This window comes from Nasonia vitripennis, chromosome 3 (assembly GCF_009193385.2).
Source record: "Nasonia vitripennis strain AsymCx chromosome 3, Nvit_psr_1.1, whole genome shotgun sequence".
In the NCBI taxonomy this organism is placed as follows: Eukaryota; Metazoa; Arthropoda; class Insecta; order Hymenoptera; family Pteromalidae; genus Nasonia; species Nasonia vitripennis.
The window spans coordinates 4,197,477-4,218,972 of NC_045759.1; the positions used below are offsets into that span (position 1 = coordinate 4,197,477).

Below are 21,496 nucleotides of genomic sequence, written 5' to 3' on the forward strand. Positions count from 1 at the left end.
GGCAATCTCCTGCCGAGCTGCAGCGGCAAACGCTCGACTACAACTGCACTTCGATAACTACCCCCCGACGGATCGGCCGATATGTATATATATATATATACATATATAGGCGGCTCTAAGAATGACCCGCTGCTTAAGAGGCCTCCGAAACTTTGAATACTCATACAGGCGAGAACTGCGCTGTGCATGGTATTTCAATTCTCGAGTTCACTTCTTCCCCTCAAGGGATCGAAGCAACAACAGCGACGCGCCGAGTCTTTGCATTTAATTTTGGCAAATACACGCGCAAACTGTATACTCCCACGCGTCGCGTATACGAAAGTTGCCGCACACGAGGTGACGGCACAGTTTCATTAATCCGAGAACGAAATGTTTAGCTGCTGGAACTAAACTACTTCCGTCATGCTTCCACGTGACTTGAAAGCGTCATAAAGGTGTGTGGGTGAAGGGACAGAGCCTCAAGTTGCGCGCGCGTGCGGTGGTATCGCCTAGCGCTGGAAATTCCAGATTAAACTACAGGCAGCGATGCTTTATCCTTGCGGCCTCTTCTCAAAGCGTACAAGTCATGCTCTATTATCGCCCCGTAAACTTCCATTATTACGATCCTCGATTCTCGTGCGGCGAATGGTATTTGCGGCAAGTTTCACCGAGGAGTGTACGTATATATATATATATATATATATATATATATATATATATATATATATATATATATATATATATATATATAGTTGTTTGTTGTCAAAAATTAATTCAGCGCTGCGATGAGCTCGCTCTTGTGCTTATTAATTCGGATGGAATGACGGGCGCATGTTTGAACGATACGTTTTTGGCGAATTGAAGGTTCGTTGTCTTCTCGATTTGCGTCCATAATTGACACTTTTGCGCTTTCACGGGAGTAATCAGCGTTTTTTCCCTAAATTCGTTCGCTCTTAGCTTTAAATTTAATCGGCTTTGAAATCTATTGTTTGATCAGGCACGACAAAATTAGTAAATATTTCGATACGGTAAATATGGAATTTAATGCATCGGCAGACACACGCGATAGATTTTGATGTGTATAGATAAAATTACATTATAAAGTCGTTATGGGTTATTCGTAAGCGAACAATGGACGAGAGTACGAGGAACAAACAATAGTTGTCGAATTGGATATTATTAACCAACCGAGTGTATAGATGATTGTGTTTTCATTGAAAATATAACCCTCGTAAGACTGATGTGTATAGATACAATTATATTATAAAGTCGTTATGGGTTATTCGTAAGCGAACAATGGACGAGAGTACGAGGAACAAACAATAGTTGTCGAATTGGATATTATTAACCAACCGAGTGTATAGATGATTGTGTTTTCATTGAAAATATAACCCTCGTAAGACTCTGATGTGTATAGATACAATTATATTATAAAGTCGTTATGGGTTATTCGTAAGCGAACAATGGACGAGAGTACGAGGAACAAACAATAGTTGTCGAATTGGATATTATTAACCAACCGAGTGTATAGATGATTGTGTTTTCATTGAAAATATAACCCTCGTAAGGGCTGTCAAAAATTGCCGTAGCCGATGGTATTTCACATCGTCTTGGCGGGGTATTGGTAAAAGTTTTCAACTAGCAATAATCGCACCTCGGTAGAACCTCATTGGTTACGATATCGCCACTGCGCAGAGATAACCTTGTCCGGCTCTCGGCCTTCCTTATGTACCCGTCGCTGCTCTGTCTCGCTTGTAGGTTGCGAAAACCAAGACCGTAGCCGCCTGGCGGCCAACTCGCGAACTGAAGAAATTGGCGCGCAATTCGAAAGCCGCTATAAAACAAACCCGTTGAATTTCGCGGAAACTGCGTATTAATCATTTTAACTCAAAGCCGGCCACGCGTGCTTTATCGTCGGCAATAAAATCAATTTATTCGTTGCGCGCTCGGCGATGCGGTGCGAAACGAGCTCTCGTACGCGCGCGATTTTCAAAATGCACGCGAGTGAGCAGCGTTGAACAATAAATACAAGGGCAATGCAATTCGCGAAGGAACGAGCGAACGGTGCGATAAAAATAAATACGATATAAGAGCTTACACCGCGAGTCGTCAATGTCAGGCGACCAAAATCTCGCCGAAGCTCTGCGGTCGATCGAAGCGGCCGACACTGCAGCAAATCGTTCGCGTATAATTTTTCCCCGCCGCGCTCATCCCTCTAGCTCGCGCCCAGCCTCCCCGCTGTTCTCGCGCTCTCTTTTTTTCTTCCTCATTCATTCTCTCTCTCTCTCTCTCTCTCTATAGATATATATATACGCGCGAGCGTTAACTCTTTCCATTTTTTCGCCCCTATGCCGCACACTTTCTCCGTTTCATCTCTCTTTTCGTCGATTTAATTTCTGCAGCTTTTAGGTCAGCCGTGGGGGGGATGAGTCAGCCGATCGCTCGAGCTCCCTCGGCGCGTTCATTTGTCACTCTCTCGAACACTTATATTTATTAATACCCCGGCAGGATGACGGGGAGAGAAGTGCCGAGATAAGGCCTCGAGACTGTGCAAGGACGAATTATCAACGTGCTTAATCCGAGCTATAGGGTGGGGGCGGCCTTTGTCCCGAGGCACCTTAATTTTTTTTCTTCCCATACTCCCTCTTGCGCTCTACGATTTCGGCTTTAGCGGCGGAAGCCACTTGGTCCATTTCCGCAAGCCCGCGCGGCTTCCCTCATCCTCTTTTTTATTTGCCCCGGCAGCTCTTAGCCCCATCTTTCTCGAGCTTCTCTCCCATCGCGTCTCATCGTCCCAATCTCCCTCCTACGCTATATATCTAGCACTGCGGCTCGTTCCCCGCTTTTTAATCTTCGCCGCGCGTTTCTCTTTGGCTTTTCCGAACCCGCTGTAAATCGCCGACGCAATTGCGTCGCCCCTGTTGCGTATAATTGCGCCGTGTGTTATATTTTGCGCGCCTCTAAATCATCCGAGCAGTTCGCGCGTTCTAGACTCTTTGTACAAGGTGCACACAAGGGCCGAACGAAAGCGGCGTTTTGGTATATTATATATATATATATATATACGCGCGTGACTTGCAGGTTGCGGAGGAGTCGCGAGCTACAGAGTTGTCCTGGCGGGCATTACCGCGCGTGATTTAAGGAGACTTCAGCTCTCCGGCTTGTTTACGCGCGTTGCTCTCCAACTTGTCGTAAAATAAAGCGCCACGCCATGCTGCTGCTACCGATGTGTATAAATACACGCACACGGGGTATCATTCATTTTATATAAAAGCTGTAAAAGGGGGGAGCCGACCCCTGCGCTTGGTTGCAAGGCCGGTTTAACGATTTTTTTTCCGAGCCTATACTGATATGCTTCTCGAATGTGTATGTACAGCGAGAGGCTTGTCAAAGAGAGCCGGGAGTAACGCTCCGCATGCTTATTAGCGCGCCGAAACTCGGCTCGCTTTGTGCCCGCGAATATTCGCGCATACGTATGATACATGCACGAGCACATGCACGAGGGGGAAAAATGAGGGAACGACGTCGCAAAGACGATGTATACACGCGACTGGCCGAGCTGCAGCGCGGGGAACGTGTGTGCATAGAGAGGTATAGATATATGTATATGTGGAAGCGCAGGATGAGGCGCTGCAGCGGGAGCTGATGCAGGAAAAGGAGGTTGAGGAGGAAGCGGCTCGTTCCACATGACGTCTGTGCCAAGTCGCTTGTAAAACACAGAATTATTTGCTCTCGCCCCTCTCGCACAGCTAGGCGGACCTTCCTTCCTTCCTTCCTCCGCTTCCTTCCTATGTATGTACCTTGTCCGCCCCCTATATATGCCTCTGGTTTTCCCTTCGGCAGATATCACCCTCTATATAGTGTGTGATGGAGATGACGTTCCGAAAAGTAATTGGAATTTGCTCGAGATTTTGAAAGTTGAAAGGGACGTACCGTTTCTTAATTAACTCGTCGCGCATACTTTCTAAGCGATTCGGATATATATATATATATATATATATATATATATATATACACACGTCATGAATTTAACGGTTAATTAAGCAGAATTTTCCATTAAGCGTGTACGTTATACGCGTCCCGTTTAAATTGGCGTTTATTGCATTCTCATTGAGAAATTCCGTAATTAACATTGCATTGTTCGCCAAAGCGTTGGAAAATTATAGAATTCAAGGAGCGCGCAATTGGTCACAAAGGATTTCGATTAAATATATAACGCTGCTCGAATTAAATCATGCGGGCGCGGAATGTTTGCTCCGCTAATTGGAACTAATTTTATATCATCGTATTCTACAAAAACTCCTCAAGTAGTTTCATTATCACCGCACAGCATCGAAATTCCCCTTTTGCATTTCCAGCATCTCTCGATCCATCTCCGCTCTATCCACAGCGTCGTCGTTAGCTGCAAGCGCTTCATATTTCCTGCTTAGTCCTCTCATCTCTCTATATATACGAGGCAGTCGTTTCAGCCTTAAGCGCGCGGGCGCTAAGACGTTATAAACTGGCGTAAGCTCCTCATACAAGTATCGTAAGACCCCGGCTGTCGTTGGGAATTTTTCCCCGGATTATTACGTAAAGTATATACAGAGGAGCTGAGCGAAGGGAGTCTTAATTTTGTACGCTCGCCTCTTTGTCATAAGCAAACTCGAGCATCGGCGAGAGATTTCCTCGAGAGCTGCTGCAAGAGAGAGAGAGAGAGAGAGAGAGAGGGACAGAGCCACTCGGCATACCATTCACCCCTTTTACTTGTTGATTCGTTTAAAGAAGCTCGTCCGGAAAATTAAATACCCGGAGCTCGAGTTATATCGCCCTCTATGTATATACACTGTCTTCCTCTTCTCTCGGCTGCTCGGCTCTCTTCCGAGATTCATGCGCAGCTCGCTCGAGCAAGAAGCTCCATTACATGAATACAGAATAACTCGAGGGCGCGTTAAAATTTAACGGCTTTTCTCTCTCTCTCTCTCTCTCTCTCTCTCTCTATACACAGGTCTTTAGCGTGTTTCTTCGACTCGCTCTCGGAGCCGACAGCTCCGGATATATTATATCCGTTGATTAATGCCGGCGCTAAGTTGCGCGAGGCGCAGTCGCGCGCGATAATGCGCTAGATCCGCGGCGTTTGCCTTCCGTGAAACCAATGCGATTCGCGAGCTGTTTGCTCAGCGATCGCGGCTCTGTGCGTCGGTGAGCGAGTTTTCAATAAACGCTACCGCTACGTTGAAAGGGATCGTTTGTTTTGCTTGCCTCTTTGGGGATGTAAGTCGTTTTTGCACGCGCGCGTGTGTGTGTGTGGGTATCAGAATTTCTGATACGGTGAAGGTTGTGTTTCAAAGCTGAATTCGTTTTGAAAATATTTTCGCTGGAGGATTGCGCGCGGAATTCGTTTGGCAGGGGATGTTTCGTTCTTTATACTGCGGTGCATTTGTGGATATAGAGAAGAATGTTCGGTTGAATTTCGCCGATGATTTGTTCATTTTCGATCTGGAATTCGCGGCTTCGTTGAAGACACGTAATATGATATTTCAAGCTTTAACTAAATACGCAACGATGACTTGTATACAACACACACCGCACAGCTTAAAAAATTCTCTTTGAAAAAGTCGCGCGTCTTTTGGAGGGGGAGAAAACGAGGCATAAACCATAGATCGCGTGCGTATAAAAATAATATTTCGAAAATCCTCAGCGCGCGCGCGCGGGGAGGATCCTTTCAAATCCGCTCGTTTATTTAATAAAGCCGTCGCTATCCACTACGTTTTATGACATCCATTAGCCGCTTTGAAGATGGATTTATTAAGCGCGCGTATATATATATAGGGGACTCCTGACGTCGCCGCGGCGGCAATCAATGGATAAAAATTATAACCGATGTGCGTCGCGCAGGATTAATCCCTCTCGTTCTCTTGCCGCGTTCGACAGGGCAATTAGAATCTCCCGCCGCGAGCTTTAAAGCTTTTCCATCTCGATATACGAGAGAAGGGCAAAGCTGACCGAATGCAGATACTCGATTAAATCGAGCTCGGCCAAAGTGTGATAGCCTATACCACTACGCGTTCACGGAGAATCACGCGTTGATTAAAGCGTCGCTCGAAATTTAACCGCTTATAAGGTTTGCTCTATGTGTGCTTGCAGGTTCGGCGAGGTGCCGAAGCGGCGACGCCGACGAGGAGCAGCACCTGGGCCAGGAGCAGCAGCACCTCGAGCCACTCGATCGAGGGCCCTACTTCGACACGAGCTTCTCCCACAACGTCACCGCTCTCGTCGGCACTACCGCTCTGCTCAACTGCCGCGTTCACAATTTGGGACAGCGTACGGTACGTATATACACAGAGGCACGCATCGCTCTCGGGCTATTATATTCTGATTAGATGCAGCGCAGTCCCGCCATCGTTGTGTAACGAGAGAACATGCTCCCTCGTCGCTTCTCTCCCTCTCTGTCTCCGCTGTATCCACGTGTCTCCTCTACACGTACATATACATACATATATGTATACGTACGTTGGGTCGCCTGACAGCTCGCGCTGCGGCTGTCGTATTATTACACCCGTATCCCTCGGCCTCTCTCGCGTATACGTCTCCTGATGGATCCTACTATAGAGCTGCGCGCGAGGAAAAATGAGAAATTCACTCAGTCCGTCCGCTTGAATTGTAAATTTCGCCCGAGAAAAGAGCCGGAATTTTACTGCTCGCTAAATTATCATGCGCGCGTTAGTCTAGTCACTTAAGTTCATGTAAATTTTTCTGGCTTCGGAACGAACGAGTGAGAGAGAGAGAGAGAGAGCTCTGTGCGCTGCGGAGCGTTACGTTTTATTGCGAATTTAGTACGTGGGGTTGTAAAACGCGCGAAGACTGCGCGCGGAAATAAAGAGATCCGCACTCGCTCGGGCCGATGGTATAGTCATTTTAGCGAGCACATTGTGCGTACGGGTGGAATTGCCGTGTATCCGCGCGCGGATTCGAATTTTAAACCCTCGACGACGACTCGGCGCTATTAACGCTACTCTGCGTGTATGGCTCGATTAGAGTGTATTAGCTCGCACACGTCGTATAATATACGCGATATTAAAATTACAGCAGATATAATAGATATTCCACGGCTCTGTATATTATATCTCCTTGCAAATGTGTGTCAGATGCGCGCGAGCGTATCGACCTGTGTCGCGTTCGCCTCCGCGAGCAGCAAGAGCGAAATATATAAGGTATATATAATAAACGAGAGAGTGAAAGAGTATCGGGGCCATATCGGAATATTAAATTACGCGCCACTATTATCCCATCTCAGCTCTTTCAAAAAAAAGCCCGTATAGGTGTAATACACATCAGAGAGCCACGCCCGTCGCAATTCGAGCGAGCAATTCGTATTTAACCAGGTAGAAAAGATATCGCGCTGATGCGGGGGAGGAGAATCACATATACAAGCCCGCGGCGGCGGCGGCGGCGGCGGCGGCGGCGGCATCAGCCGCAAAACTTTTTATCCCAATCTCGAAAAAAAGATCTCTATACACAGCCGCACAGCGCACGACACCCGGCTGTTTTCCGGCACATTTAGCCGCGGGAAAAGAGAGAAGCCAGAACTGCGGGGGTGGAAAGTAGGTCTCCTTCTTACGACGTGGAATTTTTCCACTACGCGCAATTTTTACAAGATCCGACGCTCCTCCATCGATCCTCGAGAGTGTATTTTTATCCGCGCCGAATTTGAATATTACATAACTCGCAGCTCGAAGAGAGAACAAAATAAAGACGACGTCGCTCATCTCCCCTAAGCGCTATAGGTATATAATAAACAAACGCGCGTTTTCAGCGCTAATGGCGTTGATCAATCGCGCGCGCGCGCGCGCGGCGAGAGCCGTTTATAACGAGCCGAAATAATAATTGGATGTCGAAATTATTCCGCGAGAGGTAGCGCGAATAGATTATCCGTCGCGGTTGTCGGCCAGATCTCTGCCCGCACGTATGCGTACGAACGATTCAATTTTACCGTGATCGCTACGCGCGATATCTGCGGTCTCGCTAACGCCGGACATCAAAGGAATTCAAGCGTCACCTGCTGCTGCTGCTGCTGCTGCGAAAAAAAATCAGTCGACGTCCGAGTCTTTTTGCCGAGCGCGAAGTGTAATTTCGTCCTTCCTTTCTCTCTGGCGTTTAGCTGAAAGCTCGGAAAAATTAGGTCACACACATACAAGGTGTGCGTGGGAAGCTCGGCGCGAGGAGAGCTGTTTAGCGTTCTGAAGTAATTAAATCTTTAAGGGCGTTGCACCGACTTGAACGTTTCATTTTCGCGTAATTGTTGTTTACTCCATGGCTGCTGCTGTAGCTGCTTTTAACGGCGCGATATTACTCCTCGTTATACGAATCTGGAATTTTTCGAACTCAACGATTGCTTGCCACTTCGAGTGTACTCGTTATACGAACTGAATTTTAAAACCGACACGTATCCTTTAACTCGACGGCAATTATATGGACGAAAAACTAGCCGTGGCTTTCGACTAGTAGTAACGACTCGCTTTGGTCAGACGCCGCGATTAGGCTCGTCGTGGATATACATTACGAGGAATTGCTTTTCGTGTCATCGATTCCTCTCGTAATATACGAGAGCTATATTTAAGCATAGGCATATAGGTGGGTCTGTGTGTCAATGTCTATTTTTAACCCGCACCGGCTGCGCTAATGAGTCGAGATATGGCTGCATTCCGGTGGAGCATTAAATCGGACTTAACCGAAGAGAGAGAGAGAGAGAGAGAGAGAGAGAGAGAGAGAGAGAGAGAGAGAGAGAGAGAAAATTCATAATTACTCCGGCGATTCGCACGGGGCTTTATCTCACCCAACCCATCGATTTTCAGTCACATCCAAATGCACGTGCGTTTAAAAAAAGACGCATCCGAGCAAATAGCCGCGAATAGTTAATTGAATCAGCGTAATGACGTTTTCGTTAATTTCGAACTTGCGTACCGCCTCATACGCGTTCGTTAAGTTTGAACAGTGCCGCCGCGAGTAATAACGCGCGAATCGTCGATGACGCGCGAGTGAACTACACTCGACGGATGCATGAAAGAACTGTAGATTACGTCTCGTCGCGCTATCAATAGACGACGTGTCGTGCAAAGCCCCGAACAAGAGTCCCTACAGTCTGTACGCATACACAGAGCGAAAGGGGGAAAAATACGTCTCCGACTCGCAGAGCCTTATTAATTTCGCAGCTGCGCCTCTGGTTATCTTGGCTCGTCGGGCGTATAAAGGCGAAAAGCTCGCGCGACGCGGAAGAATCCGCCGCGCGGCGACTGGAATTTTTTAATTCGTTGTAAAATTTCACGCCCCCATTGTCGCTCACGCAGCCAGCTTCCTTCTTCTCTTTCGCGCTGACTATTTTATGCGCTATATATACGTATAGTGGAATTCTAAGCTGCAGCGTCGATATAGTCGTTTTCTCCGATTAAAGATTCAAGCTCTACTAGTCGCTCCGCGGTTAACGGTATAATTAGGGAAGGAGTGTGTCCCGCGGCTATACGCCACATTTCGGAGAGGGAGACGATACTCGGCTCGCGTCGCGCTCGATTAAGCGCGATACGAAAGACTTCTCTATCTCTCTCTCTCTCTCTCTCACTCGTATAGTAATTAACGTCAAAAAGCTTCGTGTCTTGCGAGCGAGCGAGCTTGCGCTGCAATTTTGCCGCGCCCGGGCGAGTGTAATAATTGAAATACGAGTTCGCGCAGGAATCATTAGAAATAATTGCGCTAGGTTTATATATACATGTATACAACGTATTTTGCGGTCTCGTTGCTCTGCCTCTTTCGCGCGCGAATAGAGAGAATTTTTGCTTAATTGGCTCGTGCGCCGCGTATAATAATAATAATGTAGTCTTAAACGAGAGCGAGCGACGACAATCTCGAATTCGTACGATTCTCTCTCTCTCTCTCTCTTTCTCTCTCAGCGGTAGTGCGTCAAAGGAACTCCAATTTCAAACTTAATCTCGCGCGAGCGAGGAATTTGCCTCTTTTGCGGGGATAAGCAAGTACGAGCGCATTATCTCTTCCCCGACGAGCTGTACTTTCTATTTTCGATATTGGAAAAGTTTCGCTGAAAAGAGTCTCTCTCTCTCCTGCCGCGCGAAACATCATCCTCTGATACGCGTGTTCTCCGCGCGCATTATTAATAATACTACCATGTTCTCTACTCTTTATTCCCCGAAAGCCCTTTCAGCCGTGTAAAATATGCATCCCCGGCGATTTTAATAAAGCCGTGAATATTTATCACGATCACGGCGTTCTCCACCGAAAAAAAAAAAAAAAAAGAAAACGAGAAGGTCGTCGTGTGCGGGTTTATCAAAATTCCGAGAGCTATCCTGGGCATATTTAAGATTCCCGCGCGCGGCTCTCTCACTCGATATTCTAAATTATAAGCGCGAAGAAATTCGCCCGGTGACACGAAATAGATGGCTCATCGGAATTTGCTTCCCTTTAAAATTATCCCTCGCGTGCGGTACATAGGAAAAGTTGCGGGGGTGTATACCTGTTTTCAGTGCAAACCATGTATATATAAGCTTCGGGGGGAAAAAGCGGTTCCGTGAGAGAGGCAAAGAGGATTATTAGACAAGCTGTTTATACGGCTGTCGGGCGAAACAATGTTAAAAAAAAAAGAAATAATAATAATAATAAAAAATAAGAGAAGACGGAAAAATCCGCTTATTCGCAGAGTCGGCCACTTTAGCTATAATGTTTACCGGGGTCGACTCTGCGCGCAGCGAAAATGAAAGAGAAACACTGCACAGCTCGATGTATAACGTGTTTTCTTGCCTCCTCTTTTTTCCACAGGTCTCCTGGGTGAGGCACAGGGACATCCACCTGCTGACGGTCAACAAGGAGACTTACACAGCGGACAATAGGTTCGTGCCGATGCACTTCCCGAGGACGGAGGACTGGTCGCTCGAGGTCAGGTCGCCACAGCCGAGGGACTCGGGGATGTACGAGTGCCAGGTCTCGACGACACCGCCCATCGGTCACTCCATGCACCTCTCGGTCGTCGGTCAGTATACAGACGCTTATACCTATAGAATGTTGGACGAGAGGGAGTCGGCGCGCATTGTGTCCGCGCGGTTTTACCTCTTATTCCGAGTTTCCACGATTTCTGCGCCACTTTGCAGAGCGAGAGCCGACGCTTCTCTCTATAAACGCGCACTCGACGCACACACACACAGACTGAGCTGGGTATACAGAGGCTCTTGTGTTTGCCCCGTCGACTTGTTTAGCTTCGCTGCGGTCTCTCTCTCTCTCTCTCTCTCTCCTGTGCAGCGCGTCTCGAGCACTTGTTTTGCCCACTTTTTTCGTCAGCGTAAAAATGCTTGAATTATGCCGGCTATATTGGAAAACTTTCGCTACACTGCTTTACTATACCGACCCTCTGTGTGTGTACGGGAAAACTTTGCTTTATTGTGCGAAAAAGTTGCGTAATTAATGGTATACTTTTACCCCCAAAGCCGATGACACTCGAAACTGCGATTTAAAATTCGCGCGTTAAAATGGATTCTTTGTCTTATTTTTCGCTCTAGCGTGAAATTTCAAACTCTCGGCGCAGCTGAGCCACCGGCGAGTTGAAAACTATTGAACTTTGTAAAACATTCTGAAAGTTGGCGGGGTGCAAGCTCGGATGGGAAAAAAATGACGCGACTAATAAGGGAAAATTCAATGAAGAATCCGGGGCATCGGTTCCGATAATTCTATACGGCCTCGATATTGGCCCGATGAGGAAGTTTGAAATTTTTCCTCGAATTTTAATTCGAACATTGCGCAAAGTGTAATATTATACACACGACGATTGCACTTGACGGAAAAATCGGCAATGATGCGCTTTTTAGGACAGTTTCGTATAAATTATCGTACACATATAAGGTCGAGCTTGCGGAGCCGATAAGAGATTTAATTTGAGATAAAGTGTTTAGACAAAGTTACTTGTATATGCATAACCATAGTACCTTGTGTACGACAAACATAGTTACAAACATCAAAATCCCAGAATTCAATAGACGCAAAAGTATGAATTAATTCAACGGCCCACATGAGAGCGCTGCAACAATGAGGGAATACTCGTAATCAGCTGAAAGTTCAGGCTGTAAAAGCAAAGTTTCTGATCCCGTTGTATCAAATCAAAACCCTGATAAACATTTTAATAAGCTCTCGCGCGGGCGCACAACAATGCAAAACTTACCGCGCGCTGCACACAGTCATTATATGTGCGCACTACTATCCCGGCAGCATACAGATACGGCAAAAGTTCGCGGGAGAAAAGTTAAAAACGTAAACACCACCGGCGGCGCGTCTGTGAAGCTATATGTATACGTAATATAAGGCGCATAAGTCGGGCAACAAACGCGTGTGTATGGTTTATTCAAACTTCGCTTAGCGCAAGCGAATATACATATATAGATGCGGAAGGCAAAGTTTCGTCAAGTGCAAGAGTGTATACGTATACGGGCGGGAACCGGATACGCACATATATATAGCTCAACGAAATAATTAAAGCCAAACACATAATACAGTTGCGCGCGTGGAAAACAAAGCTCGTTAAAAGTATTCCCAAGCACTTTGCTAATTAAGACGCGGTATGAGCTCTTTCTCGTTTTAGCTCTCCTCCTTGTGTATGTATGTGCACCTGTATAACACACACACACACACACACACACACTGTATACGTGTGTGCATTGTTACGGAGCAACAATTCTCAAGTACCCAAACACGTTCTTTACAACTAATATAGTATAACAATTACACGCGCGCGCAGCAAAACTTGGGATTATACGCGTATCCGGTCTATTGTATACGTTTACACGCGCGTGATATTATACATACACAACTTGGTGTTTTGCTTGACTTACACGTATATATAGAGCACAGGGGCTTAAGCGCCACGTCTCCGAGGCTTTTCCCGCGCGGGCGTCGTTTACTTTTAGGAGCTACTCGCAAAAAGTCGCCTAATGTCCTGTGTGTGTGTGTGTGTATGTTTGTGTGCGTGTACAAGAAATTTTCATCCGATGCTCCGTACACGTCGAGAGGGAAACAAAAAGCCTCCAATTAAGCGACCTGCAATATTCAAGCCTTTGAAATTCTCCCTTTATGTAGTCGCTTTAATTGGAAAATAAATTCTATGCATGGCACCTATGGTTATTATATTAATAATACACTCGAACACCGATTACTTCCGGCTTTTAGTCAAACAATCAGCTCCACTGTCTCTAATCGCTATTATATAATAATAATCGTATAATACATCAACGCGATACCAAGTGATGCAGTTTGCTAATCCACTGCAGTATGTCTTAGTATACAAAAAATGCGCGTGAGCACTGCATGCGCTATTAAATTTCCCGGGCGCGGGAATTTCGAAAAAAATCAACAAAAGCGCCTATATACCTATGCACATACACGGAAAAAGTGTGTATATCGTAAACGCGTAAAAATAACTGACGCGCGAGTGGCTGGCGTTATAAAAACGAAAAAAAAAATACCACGGTGGCATGGAGTGAAAAGAATAGGCAAAGATGAGAATCTGAATTTCAAATTCGCGCGCTAAAGCTGTCAATCACTCGACACCGCGATCGACCGTGTGTGTCTATATACGCTACTTCGGCGTGTAAAAAGTTATATATCCAAGGAGTAGGCAAAAAGTATAATAAAATAACATGTTTTTCTCCTTTTGAAAAATAAAAAAAAAATAATTTATTTTTCTACAGAACCGGTGACCCAGATCCTGGGCGACACGGACATGTACATAAACAGAGGCAGCACCATGAACCTGACTTGCGTAGTGCTGCACAGCCCGGAGCCGCCACCAGCCATCAGTTGGACGCACGACGAGAAGGTGATGCTTCAAAGTATCATATTACGTGTATATACTTTATACTTTCTCGCGTTGCCGTGGCTAATTAGTACCTTTTACTGCGAGCGACGAGCTTTGACGGGCTAGAGCTTTTCTTTTCGATTGGCGCACACGGAATTAAATTTAATTAGAGGCTCTGCTTCGAGATGTACTAAAGCTCATTGTATATAATTTCGCAGAGTGAGAGACAGAGAGAGAGAGAGAGAGAGTATCGTACTATGAATAGTATATATATATATGTATATACGCAGCGGGTATACGCGCGGGTAGATGAATTATAAAACGATTGTCGCGCTGAAATATTCGCGCGATCGCGTCTCGTCTCGTTTCGCTTAATAAGCCAATATATCATTAGCGCGCAGCTACGGCGAAATTGCCGCCAATTAGTTTGGCTTATTAAAGGAGCATCGCAGCAGAGCAGCAACGTCGTTATCATTTCAATAGAGCTTTCTCTCGCTCGCTCTCTCGGTCCAGTTCGTAAATCCGCTGCACCGGCCGGTCTTTTATATAATAGTCTCTCTAAATGTACAAGAGTGAAAAATCACTCTAATTGAGTCAAATATCACTCTTTTGGGAACATAAAACAGAGCCAGTCGGAATAGAGTGAAAAGTCACTTTCTTCAAGAGTGATTCATGTCCTCAAATATATATATATATATATATATATATATATATAACTACGGCTTTACATTTCTCACTACAAAGATCTCGAACTTCCGAGCTTTTCTCCGAAAGTGTTTTCCATACGCGCGAAAGCTCTCGACCGTAAAACACAAAATACACCGCATTGAAAGCTCGCGAGATAATAACAGAAGCCGAGCGCGAAAAAAATCGCTACAGCTTATCGCTGCTTTCCGCTTCCGAAGAATCCATCATCCGGCCGCAAGCACACTGATCTGTATTTTGGCGCTTTTTTCTGTCTGTCTGTTCGACACGCATACAGGAGATCAATTACGACAGTCCGAGGGGTGGAGTGACGGTGATCACGGAGAAGGGGGAGCAAACCACCTCGTACCTTCTGATCCAGCGGGCCCAGCCGGCCGACAGCGGAAAGTATACCTGCCACCCTAGCAACGCCAACACCCAAACCGTCACGGTCCACGTGTTAAATGGTGCGTCATGACAAAAAGCTTCCAATTATTTTAGCCGAACACACACACACACACACACCATGTCTCCGCTTCTTTTCCCTCTAACGACCTGTCGTTAACTTTTTTTTTCTCTCTCCCGTCCGTTCTCGCGTATACTTCCTTCCCGACAATTATCGTCGCTGTTCGCTACGGTCCTTAATAAGCAAGCTCACTCGCGGAGCTTCAATTTACCTGGGGGGTTATTGTTTTGCGAGCAGAGCGTACGATAAACTCTATACAGAGCTTTTTTGTCGCAATCAAAGCGCGAAAAAGTTGTGCCTCGGTCTAATGATCCGCGCGCGATTTATATTCAACGCACGGCTAATTTGAATAATTGGATGTGCTTGCGACGGGGATAAAAATTGTGTGTTTGCACCGCTGCGATTTATATATTGAACACTCGAGCTTGCGAGCTTGCGAGCTATCCAATTATTCGGTTTAATTTACTGTTAAATTATATAAACAGCTGTTTTTTCTCGCAGGGCGCTGTTTTTTTCACTCTCTACTCACAGGCTACATAAAGAGTGGTATTAAGGAGTTGATTAAATGCAAATTAAGCGTTAAGTCGCTCAGCAGCAGATCCGCGGCCTCGTAGTATTTATTTAGCCGTGTATAATTTCGCAGCAGCTCCGCGATAAAACGGCTAATTGCATTATCATACATAGGCCCTCGCCATACATACACGTCTACAGGAAATAAATAGAGCGACAAATTACAAGCACTTGACAAGTTTATATTTCCGGCATGTGCTCGACACACACACACACGTACAGAGAAACGATGTATCCGAGAAATAAGGCGAGCTGGCCGCGTCTTGTTCGATACGGAGAACCATTAGTCCTCCGGGATTTTCCGGACACTCGTCTACGCTCGATCTCTTGCACACACACACACACACACACACACACACACATATATATATATATATATATATATATATATATATATATATTACGTCTCTTTGAAAAATGTTTGCTCTCGCTCTCGACCCATCCGTAGCTATACGTTATATACGTGCTTCAAAAGCACGCACACCCGCAATATCGAGCGAGGGGAGCTTTCGGCGGGGAGAAAGAAAGGGAATCATGCAAAGCTGCGAGTGCATCGCTGTATCAAAGCCGAGCAATATACAAGACTATACACGGAAGAATTCTCTTATATCGAGAAAGAGATTGCGCGCGAGAACTTGAAAGACTTTCCTTCGTTCCGCGAAGCTGTACATCCGGAGTTTGTTTTTAATTCAACGGCTCGCGGATATTGCGCCGCGCGCTGTGCTGTATATATCTCTATATATATAGCACAGTGGCCGGAATCTCTTTTCGAGATGAAAGCTGCGCTCGCGCTCGAGAGAGTTGAGGAATCGCCTCCGGCGAATATCGAATTAAGACACAGAGAGCTTGCGAGTGTATATACGCGGGTGACCGTCCGGAAACAGAGAAAATAGATAGCGAGGCGCAGCTCGGGCGAGCGGGAATTTCTCGAATAAAAATACATTTATCCTTACCCTCCCCCCCCCTCCCTTTGTCGAAAAAGCGGCGCTTTATACACAGGATGTCGCCTTCTCGGAAAAGCTGTCTTAATATCAGCCCAGGGAGGGCCAAAGGTCGAGAGATACAGCGCGAAAAAGAGGATCCGGAGCGATATTTCCCGATACGCGCTATATACACTCATATATTGACTGACGATATATAGATAAAGGCCGTAACCTCCTTTTCTGGAGCCTTTTGCCGCGCTGCACGTCGTCTTCGCGGGGACATAAAAATTCAGGACCACGAGGGGACTTCCTCGCTCGCTCTTTTGGTGTATATGTGTGTCGTATATGAGTAGGGAGGGACGCTTGTCCATATACAGCTCTCGGGACTGCCATGATAATCCGACGGCTGCTGGGCCAGAGAAAGAGAGAAAGAGAGAGAGAGAGAGAGAGAGAGAGAGAGAGACGCTCACGAATCGGTAATGGCTTGGTATATGAAAATTTAATTTTCCCCACTCGGATATGTATACCCGCTAGCTTTGACAGCAAAGGACAGCCGGTTGGTTTGAGGGAGTATATTAAGCGCGGGTGAGAGAAACGCATTAAAGGCGGATGATAATCGGGTGTGTGATCGGTCTGGGAATCGCGCTGTTTTCTTTGATTTCTCGTAATTTCAACGTACAATCGAGCATCGGCTAATTTTTTATTAATTCCGATGAAATTTAATCATCTCGCAGCGCGTAATGTATTCCAGAAGTATGCATCACGCGTTGAAATTACAAACTCGCATAATGCGACGTTGAATTTATTGTTAAATTCTCAATTATTCGTCGTGCTCGACGTGAAAGCTCGAATGAATCGTTATACAATATAATACCGGCGGGAGAAAAAAGCGTGTCTCTCGCAATAAAAGTAAAATAAAAAACATTGCTCTTTCTCTCTCTCTCTATATATGTATAAGCGGGTAAACATATTTACCACATACACGCAGTCAAAGTTTATTTATCCTCACCGCGACGCTCGACGTTTTAAAAATTTTATGTAGATTGTAAAAGGCTACGCACACGCGCTATAATATATACTCCCCCGCGAGCCATCGGTTATATACGTATATAGATTATACATATGGCTTTTTATATTACACCTATGCGAGCGCGACGCACACTGTATTTTCATAAAATAAACATTTTTGCATCTCCAAGCGCGATTGAAAACAAAAAACGCAGCGATATTCCAATCGATGTGTGTGTGTGTAATAACGTTATTCCGATGGCGTACACGCACTATATAAACGTCGCGTGAAATCTAGGCCAAACTTACGACCTCGTCGTCACGATCTTTCTCGGACCTCGAGGTGTGCACTCGGCGCGATATCGATGTGCCGTCGTCCGTGCGGTTATACACGAGCTCTCAGCATCGAGTCCTGTGCAGAAATTCAACGATTATTCGAACACTCGATATAGCAGCCGGAACAGTGTATTTTATTTTTTCGTTTATTTTTCCGAAAATTCGCCAAATTCCGATACGGGTAAACATCATCATCGCTGCATACAATGCCACGTCCCCAACGATCCAATATCCAACTCCCGGTATCGCAAACACGTAATTGTAAGCGCACGTAAAATATAGTAATAATAATAATAACTACAATATAATTAATACCAGCAAAGCGTGTGTGGTATGAATCGGCTTGTAATATATATTACACATATTATATTACAGCCACGCATGACTGGAATTGCAGTGTACACAGAGAGTTACTTATACGAAAACATCCCGTATTATGCGCAAGCACACACGATACCATATATAATATATGTGTACACGTTGCAGGGGAGCATCCGGCCGCGATGCAGCACGGCGGCCAACTAAGACTCAGCAATCCGCCCTTCGTCGTGATGCTGGCGACTCTGCTGGCTTTTCGTAACCATCGCCTGCCCTGAGGACGCGAAAGTATATAGACAACGCATCACGTGCCCTCGTGGTCAGTATGAATATGAGCTTTTCTTCATATATTTACACACACACACACATATCTACACTAAGGACAGTTTTGCATATGTAGCAGCAGCAGCAGAAAAAAAATTTTAAATTGGCGCCCAACGCGAAAAGCTCTCTCTGGCGAGCCAATATTTGCCGTTGATAAAAAAGATAACGCGTGCCAAGCGGGATTACGAATTTCGAGAGCTGAAAATTCGCCAAGCTTGGCACGCGGCCGCCTAATGTTTGGACGACAGGAGAGCGAGAGAGTGCCTTATTGGAAATTTAAATTCCCGCGCTCGCTCACCTGGCTCCCGCGCAAGCTCTATAATCGGGAAAAATCAGTTTGCTCGCTATCGGAAGGGCATAACCGTCGCGCGTTATTTCAATCCGTTAAGGCGTTTTTCTCTCCGCAGTATACACCAGAGGTAGTATATTTAGCGGGGGTGTATATACAAACCCTCGGCGCACAAATAACAGCGCCGCCGTTCGCGTGTTTGCGGAAGCGCACTCCCTCTCATCTCGGAATTTCGAAGCGTGCGCGCGCGCATCGCTGTTTGGCCGAAGCTCCGTCTAAGTCGGTTTGCACGACGACGACGACAACTTACGGAAAGACGAGGAGCGGAGACAGAGACGTGTATACAACGGACGAATACGCTTAGACTCGTGCGCAGGCACTACTCCCACAGCTGCGTGTGTTGTATATATAGTGCCGTATAACGGAGTTTGCCGGGGGATTAACGCCGGAAGATTCGAGTTTCCACGCGTCAGCGTGTACGCGCTATTGTTGTTGTTGTTGTTGTTGTTGTTGCTGCTGCTGACGAGCGGAGGATCGAAAAATCGATTACATATGCGCTGTAACGGGGCAGGATACAGCGTATAATTCAATGTACACGCGTGTGTAAATTATCCTGGAATCGACGCGCGCGTTCGACCTATATATACACACACACGCAGTATAGCCGCGGAATGTTAGTTAAATAAAAAGCTTTTTCCAAGCTCTCGACTGTTAGAACTATGGAAATTCGAGCGAACGAGCTCTCCACTCTTTGGGGTATAAAGCTATATATAGCAGCATAGTAGGTAGTTACCAAAACCGAGCGAGTCGGACTGAATTTTTTGTTCCCGCGGTGCGACCCCACTCGAGACAGCGGCGCAGTCGAGAGTCTCTCCAGCGACCGACTATCGCGTTAGCTCGCGCGAGCGCAAAAAAGAGATCCGCTACGGCGGAGGAGAAAAGCTAGCTCGCGCGCGAAAAGTCAGAGCGTATAACGGGCGTATAGTGTCGGTATAAAACTTTACTGCGAGCAGAGAGAGAGAGAGAGGGGGGGGGGGGGAATTGTTAAGGCGCGCACATACGAAAGCCGATGGCCACTTGACTATTTATAAGCCGTAAAAACGTTTATACAGGCGGGCGAAATATTAGAGCCTGCGTGAGCTCTGATAACACATCCGTCGTATGCGTGTGTGCGCGGGTGGGACCGGTCGCCGTGTAACGGCTTTAATAAAGCTCCGCGCTCGCCGGCGTTTCTTTTATGCGCTTCTCCTTATGTAGTGTCTGCTACGGATACGACGTGCGTGCGAGCTTTCGAAAGCTCCTCGCTGTATTAATATCGGATTATGCATCGTAATGCGCGAGCGAACAATATTCGAATGACCGGCGTGCGAAGCTCTATAAATTCTCGAGCTATTTTCAGAGAGCTTGCGAACCGAGCCGTTCGTTACCCGACAAATCGAGTTCTCGCGAGCGGGAAGATCGAGCTCTGCATGAAACATCGGGCCGAGCGCATCGCGAGACCCTTATAAAATCGTCGGCATAAATTTTTCAGGGTCTATTTCACGTGAGAGTAAGATAGAGAGAGCTAGGGAGGAAAATGAAATTTGCACGCCGCGTGTATAGATCATCGTCGGCGAGAAGGAATTGGTTACTTGTAAAAATTTCACGGCCCTCGCGCCGGCTTATACTTCTCGCGCTCCATGTACATCGGCGTTCGACTAGTATAACTATGCGTGTTATATATAAAACGAGCAATTTCAATTTTTATTCCCACCAAGCGGCCGCTACACGCAAGCTCTCGCGTTGCCAGGAGAGAGAGAGAGAGAGAGAGAGAGAGAGAGAGAGAGAGAGAGAGAGAGAGAGAGAGAGAGAGAGAGAGATAAAAATAATTAAAACACGGAATTCCGTAATGAGATCCTTATTCACATAACCTGCTATACACGCAGTTAACCGTGCTGCGCAATTTCAATTTCAAAACGAATTAATGCGCGCCGGTTCCACAGATTCATCGCGTGCAGTGCGCTGTACAGCAGCGCAAAAAGAAAGCTTCATTATGCACACATAATACACTTAGACGCGCCGCGCGCGCGAGAGAGATAAAAATTAAATTTCCGCTGGCGTAAACCCACACACACACACGCGATCGGTGCCACTGACCGCTATAATACGCGCGAGCTGCATAACTATATACACAGAAAATGTTTGCGCAAAGCCCCCCCCCCCGAGTTTTGCCGCTGCAGGTAAACACGGGGAGTATAGGCAGAGCGATTACGCGCACATTCGTCTTGGCCCGCCTACACATACACAGAGAGAGAGAGAGAGAGAGAGAGAGAGACGCGGGTGGGAAATTTTATCAGCGCGGGCGGTGGCGGCAACGCCGCACGTATAATTCAACGGCGTGCGCGCACGGCGAAGGCCCCGGGGGTGAAATCGCAATTTTGCACCTAACGCTGCGCAGACTGGGAAACAGCGAGTATAGTGTGTGTGTGTGTGTGTGTGTGTGTGTGTATACGTGGTAGTAGGGGATTTCGGCGCAAGTGGGGTGAGAGCAAGAGGATCTGCATCGTGTTTCCTGTATATACATACGTATACCTGCCTGCCTGCTCTCTCTCTCTCTCTCTCTCTCTCTCGATTCAAACGAGGATTTACCGGTGCACCGGCGGCGGCGGCCCTTTCGCGGATTACCAAGATCCGGTAGATAACGTCAGGCTAGCGTCGCGGCTATATCCTCAGGCAAATACTCGGCGATAGCGCGCATACGAACACAGACAGAGAGAGAGAGAGAGAGAGAGAGAGCC

The 21,496-nt window shown here is 46.5% G+C and overlaps 1 protein-coding gene and 1 non-coding gene across 7 annotated transcripts in view; one reads left to right on the forward strand and one right to left on the reverse strand.

The window, feature by feature from the left end:
* Positions 1 to 21,496, forward strand: part of LOC100119066 (hemicentin-2) — a 41,837-nt gene that overhangs the window by 9,462 nt on the left and 10,879 nt on the right. For all 6 annotated transcript variants that reach the window (XM_016984723.3, XM_008212125.4, XM_031926217.2 and 3 more), the window contains exons 3-7: positions 6,106 to 6,287; positions 10,783 to 10,993; positions 13,695 to 13,822; positions 14,784 to 14,952; positions 18,275 to 18,425. In XM_016984723.3, the coding sequence (XP_016840212.1) occupies positions 6,106 to 6,287; positions 10,783 to 10,993; positions 13,695 to 13,822; positions 14,784 to 14,952; positions 18,275 to 18,384 (800 nt within the window). In that variant the 3' untranslated portion in view covers positions 18,385 to 18,425. The remainder of the gene's footprint in view (positions 1 to 6,105; positions 6,288 to 10,782; positions 10,994 to 13,694; positions 13,823 to 14,783; positions 14,953 to 18,274; positions 18,426 to 21,496) is intronic.
* LOC116416832 lies at positions 1,538 to 1,678 on the reverse strand. The gene has a single exon (XR_004227174.1). It is a non-coding gene; the product is annotated as a U4 spliceosomal RNA (small nuclear RNA).